General features: G+C 38.1%; 1 protein-coding gene across 1 annotated transcript; it reads left to right on the plus strand.

Moving 5' to 3' along the window:
• The first annotated feature begins 3,284 nt into the window (after positions 1 to 3,284).
• On the plus strand, positions 3,285 to 3,818 carry LOC149011955 (uncharacterized). The gene has a single exon (XM_089162803.1). The coding sequence runs from the start codon at positions 3,285 to 3,287 to the stop codon at positions 3,816 to 3,818; it is 534 nt and encodes a 177-aa protein (XP_089018929.1).
• The last annotated feature ends 2,581 nt before the right edge of the window (positions 3,819 to 6,399 follow it).

Below are 6,399 nucleotides of genomic sequence, written 5' to 3' on the forward strand. Positions count from 1 at the left end.
TTCATACATATTTGACCGTGAATTTGTGAAAACGGGACAAGTAAGATCCTCAACTAGGAGGCTCAGATTGCATTTCAGGAAGCAGTGGATGGAGACGACGACTTGATACAAAGTGGAAAGTGAAAATTGAGAATTAAGAAAGAATCCTCTCAAAACCTTAGCTCTAATACCATGAAAGAATGCAAAGAAAAACTCTAATTTTGATAAGTAAGTTGTTTATCTTGATGGATAAGTTTTATGTATTTATAAATAAACATGGATGTTGTACAATATTCATTTACAATATTTAAATTTGATTTCAAAAATTGAATTCAAAAATCAAATTCAAACAATAACATATCCATTATGGTCTTTCATCCCCCCTCAAACTCTACATTGGCAAGGGCAAGAGTTTGTCTCTTGCTTGAAGAAAGCTTGTGATGTTAAACCCTTAGTAAACACATCTGTAATTTGATCATCTAACAGAACAAAGTGCACTTATGGTGTTGTTCCGAACCAAGTCTCGGACAAAATGATATTCCACGTTGTTGTTGGTAGTGTTGTTGCTGCAGAGGATATTGCAGTTGTTGTTGTTGTAGCCAGTGGTGCTGTGGTTTTGGCTGCAGAATTGGTTGTGGTTGTGGCTGCAGAGTCTATTATTGTTGTGGCTGCATAATCGGTTGTGGTTGTGGCTGCATACTCGATTGTGGTTATGGCTGAAGATTGAAAGGCATGAACTGAATACAACATTTTCTCAATCTTCTTCTGGTCAGCCATAAGTGTTTCATTTTTTTTCCTCGTTTTGTGTTTTCTACTTATTCAAATTCTCTTCTTCAGCCTTCTCCATCTTCATTCACCATCTTTTTACCTACTTGAATTTTACTTCCTCCTCTTACTTGATACTTCCAGTTCCTTATCCCCTCTCTTCCACCTCTTCTACTCAGTTCTCTCAACAACCAAGACTATTTCCTTGTCCACATCCATCTCTTCAGGTCTTGACCTCCTCTTCCTCTTCTACTCCGAAGCCTCCTTTTTAGAGGTTTGTAGGTGAACAATTAAATTTCTTCTTCTTGCTGGCATTGTTATCATTAGAAGAAGTCCTTGGGACTATTAAAGCACTGGTATAATACGTATTTACTTGATTAGAAGTCAGCGTCCATTTTTGTTAAGCTTTTTCTTATCACTATAGTCTTTAAATGGAACTATCCGGAGACAAAACATGTACAACGATTTAATATCTCATCCATTCCAGACTCCCAGAGGAGTTGAAAGAAATGGACTTTGTAACTCTAATCAACCAAAGTAACCACGAAACAAAAGAGAACAAAAAATAAAGTACAGACAGAGACGAGAAGCTTGGTGGCAGGGTGCATTAGCAAACCGGATAATCCATAAAATCAACGCCAACTCATTCATCGAGAAAAAAACAAAAGCTTAGAACCAAGCAACCAACTAACCATTACAATCTATTACAAACCCTGTGAATGACAAACTTTGTTGAATAACAAAACGAAAAAGAACAAGGAACGAACCTTGAGATTTTGAATACTTTGGCAGAGACCTTGGAAAACAGCAAACAATGATTTGCACCATGATTTTGAATGATAACAGTTCGTGAAACAGAGATAGAGTGAGAGAGAACAAGAGCCAGAGATAAGTGAAAGAGATAAAAGGAGGATGGTTAGGGTTTGTGAAACTGAAATAGATCGACAGAGAAATAAGAGCTTGAGGTAAATGAAGGAGATTAGAGGGAGCGGTTACCTGACCTATGGAATTGCAGACACGTCCTCCCAGAGGAACCCTCCTGAGGTATGGAGTTGCAGAGAACGACTGCAGTCCCGACTGGGTCGGGTTGGCGCTTTCTTTAATCGGGCACATTTTCTGGTTAAGTGAGTTTTTACTGTTTTGATCTTAGGCAAAATGGTCAGATTTTAAGAAGCATTTACTTTTCTTTTCTTTTCTTTCTCTGGTGCAAAGAAGCATTTATCCGATAAAATATTTTTAAAATGGTTTTACTCGAATGAATCCTATTTTTTTAAATTACTAAATTATAAATTTTCTGGCCAACACATTTTTGATATTCTATCATGAACTAGCTAAATTACCTTCAATTTCTTCTTCTTCTTTTTTTAAGGATCGAACCCACAATCTCTCCACTAAAAAGTATGAATTTATACCATTCTACCAATCCTGCATTGACATTACCTTCAAGTTTTTCATTGCAAAGGAAGAAACTGATGATAGGAGGATTGAGAGCTACAAAAGACAAATGTTGTCGGCCTTAAAATTGCCAAGAGATTGAAGGGATTGGTAAACGCTTGTTACAAGTTTTTATATAAAAGACTTGAAAGTAATTTGGGTAGTTCATGATAAAATATTAGTTGGGCCAAAAACATTTTCACAAAATTTGAGATTTAATAATTACTTTAAAAAAATAGAATATATTTAAGTAAGAAAAAAATTAAATATTTTTTAAATTTGATCATCTGAGAATTTTCCCTTTGATCTAACATGTACAAAGTCACAAGCATATGCGTTTTAAAAGCCACCAAATGATTTTTATGCATACAACATAATGCACTGTTTTTTATTGAAAAAATAAAAATACTGTGAATATAGTCAATTTGAATATCATATTTTTTTCCTTATGAACTTTAATATTTGTATATAAAAAATATGATATTTATTATAAAATAAAAAATATATATTAAATACAAAGAAGAAAATTAGGAGAGATGAGTTCAACCCTTCTATTTGGTTTCATCTATTTTCGTTCCTTCTCTGTTCGTATAATTACCTTGTATACTCTTCTTGTGGCTAGTTTATTTCATATGTTTTTCTTGCATTTTGTTTAATGTGTGGCTTTACTGTTCTTCTCGGGTAGTACCTGGTATGCTTTTGCTTTGTAAAATGCCATGATTTCTGTTATCATCTTTTGCTCCTACTGTTTCCGTTTTTTTATTTAAGTTAAAGGCTGAAAGGGGCAGCAGCTTTTATTTTAATTTGGCTGTTTTTAGAGAGTATCTTATCAGTGGATAGTGAGCTTTTTCAACAAGTTGAAGATGTCATATTTTGGTTATTTCCTATTTTCAACATGAGGCTCTTAATGTGGAACTGCCAGGGATGTGGTCGGTCTTTGACAGTTTCCTATTTATGTCATTTATGTAGACGCTCTCAACCAAGTTTACTTCTACTTTTGGAAACAAAACAATCTGCCAACTACATGGAATTGATCAAGCTCAAATTGGGTTTTTCGGATATGCTACTTGTTGCTCCACAAGGCTGAATCTGGGGGCATTGCAGTGATGTGGAATACGAATTGTTCTATTCTCCCTTTCTCTCTTTCAACTTCTCTTGTTGATTTCATGGTTTCTTGGAATGTTGTAGATGCAGATATTCGGGTGACCTTGGTACATGGAGCACCAACGCAATCAGGGCGTGGACGGGTTTGGCAAGACATGCGACAACTGGGTCACTCTGTTCACGGTGCTTGGTTGGTGTTAGGGGATTTTAATGCAATCCTAACTCATCAGGATAAAAGGGGTGGCAGAAGGAAACCTCAATCTCATCTAGATGCTTTGAATTCTGCAATTACCAGCTGTGGATTGGTAGCTTTGCCCAGTTCTGGTAGTCGTTTTTCGTGGTCCAATAAACGGAAAGGGAATGCTCACATTCAGGAGCACATTGACTTAGTATTTTATAATTCTGAATTCTTACGTCTATTTCTTGATCTTCATGCTTTCAAACATGTAAGACTTGGTTCTGACCACACTCCTATGGAAGTAGAGCTGCTCAAAGGAGTTAAGAAACCACACAAATTTTATTATGAAGTTAAATGAGAAGAGTATCCAGAGCTCAGGGATAACATTTTACAGGGCTGGACCACGTTGAAGCAGGGTTCAGATGCGTACAAACTTCAACATAAGATCTATAATTGTGCGAAGACCTTACGCTTATGGAGCAAGGCAAATACAAAAGTGGCTTCCATTGAAATTCTTAAAGTTCAACAACAATTGGCTGATTTACAAGCTTCCAATTCAGCAGAAGATATAAATGTTCAAGAGGTTGCATTGTCAAGTGTTGGGAAATGCCATGTCAGCATTTGCCACATCAGCCTCTATTGGTTTTGATGATAATAAGCATGAATTACTAATGGCTATATTGAGTTATGATGTTTTAGTTCAAGATGAGAACAAGTGGACCAACTCCAAGTCAAAGCCATATGCAAGTCAAAGCCAAGATCATGCCAAGACAGACATAAAGATGGACATGAAGTCTAAGTCAAGATGACCATGCCAAGACAGACATGAAGATGGACATGAAGTCTAAGTCAAGATGACCATGCCAAGATGGACATGAAGACCGTTGCACAAAATCAAGTCGAAGACCAAGTCAAAGATCAAGACTTAGGCTAAATCAGGGCTTAGGACACCTTTGCATACACACACATGTAAATGCATCCATAATATGTAATCCATGTTACTAGAGTGACCTAGGACATGTTAGTAAGGTGTACAACGCTAGGATTGTCAAAAGGATCCAAAAATCAAAGCCATATCCCAGCCCAAAGTTGTTTAGAAAACAGAGCCCGGACGGATGTCCGCCGAGCGAGACGGACGCCGTCGCACCGATAACTCGTTTCTTAGAAAACAACGAGGCGAGACGGAATTTCCGCGGCGGACGGATGTCCGCGAGCCGCCCAGACGGATGTCCGTCGGCCCGATTGACTATAACGGCTAGTTTAAAGAGAATATCCCCGACTATTTGCAACGGATACTTTGAGACGGATGACGTCGCCGGACGGATGTCCGCCGGGCTGAAAAAAGGACAAAAATGTGCGCTTTCTATCCGTTGGGGATTGGGTTTTGGCACTCAAAGGTGCTCTATATAAACCCAATTCACCTCATTTGAGAGCAATAACACTCACACTTGATCACCCACTCCCCAAGTGATCCTAAAGCTCTCAAATTGCAAGAAAGCCTTGTGCTTTGCCTTTCACCTTCTCCCCAACCTTGAAGAACATACCAAGGTGTTAAAGTAAGCTTGTGGAAGTCAAGCTTGAGGTGATTGAAGGCTTTGGTGGTGCATGCATTTCATATCTTGAGCATACAACTCTTATTGCATCACACACACACAGGAGGTAAAGTGTCACACCTCTTGTTAAGGTAACATCCTTGTCTTGAACCGTTTCAATTCTAGTCTAGGTAGATTAGAATTGGTTTTGGGTACTCTTGCCCATGAACAAAGATTGGTTGGGTGCTCTTGCCCGTGAACAAAGATTGGTTGGGTGCTCTTGCCCGTGAACAAAGATTGAAGAGGGTGCTCTTGCCCTAAGATAAACAAAGATTGTAAAGGGTGCTCTTGCCCCGTAACAAATATTGTAAAGGGTTTGATCTCTACCCATTGTATTGAAAGAGAATCACTAGTGGAATACCCAAGGCCAAGAGAGGAGTGGACGAGACTTGCAAAGTCGAACCACTATAAAATACTTGTCTTGTGGTTGATTGTATTGTTTAATTTCATTTGAATTTTCAATTTACTTTGTATTTTCGGACAAACCGAAAAATTGGGACAATCCACTAGTTGCAACCTAATCACCCCCCCTCTAGGTTGCACCAACATCAAGGAAATTGGCTTCTTTGATACGCGAAGAAGAGAGATTCAGGCAGCAACGGGCGAGGGTGCAGTGGTTGAAAGCAGGTGATCAAAATACTTCTTTTTTCCATCATGTTACCTCGCAAAAACGACAGCGAAATCATATCTCCAAGCTGAAATCAAGTACTGGACATTGGCTGTCTGCAGAGTCTGATATCATGTAAGAGATTTGGACTTATTTCAGTAACCTCTTCACCACTTCTCAGGCCCAATCCCCTCTATATTTCTTATCAAGCTTTGCACATTGCGTGTCTTATGATGATTATGTTAGATTATGTAGAGACTTTTCTAGGGATGAGATTAAATATGCTTTGTCTCCAGGAATAGATGGATTTCCGGTCGGGATCAAGAAGTAAAACCTATATAAACAAGTAACCCACGCACAGACGAGGTATCTGAATTGTTCCCATTACTATAATATCCAATTTTTGCTCTGCATCTAGCCAAAGTTTTATGATCAGTTCCTGAACTGACTTAACATTTGGAGATGGCCTCCCGACCCCACGATCGGGCCATGTCTAACCTTATTTTGCAGGTCATTCCCCAGGGATCTCAAGGCTGAGCAGATTTTGGACGCATCAATACCACATTCTTCCTGAATGTGTTATATCATTAATCTTAACCAAATATATTATCGACTTACTTCATGAATCACTATTATCTTTACATGATTTGAAGAAGTGACAGTTATAGTTTGTTTTATTGAACGTCATGAAATAACTAGTATTCACTTGTGAAAAAATAACTTGTTTGAAATATAGTATC

Source organism: Hakea prostrata, chromosome 7 (assembly GCF_041222555.1).
Source record: "Hakea prostrata isolate BN-2017 chromosome 7, UWA_Hpros_2, whole genome shotgun sequence".
In the NCBI taxonomy this organism is placed as follows: domain Eukaryota; kingdom Viridiplantae; phylum Streptophyta; class Magnoliopsida; order Proteales; family Proteaceae; genus Hakea; species Hakea prostrata.

Coding starts and splice junctions, on each gene's coding strand:
- LOC149011955 (XM_089162803.1), top strand. CDS start 3,285: ATGTGGAATACGAATTGTTCTATTCTCCCTTTCTCTCTTTCAACTTCT.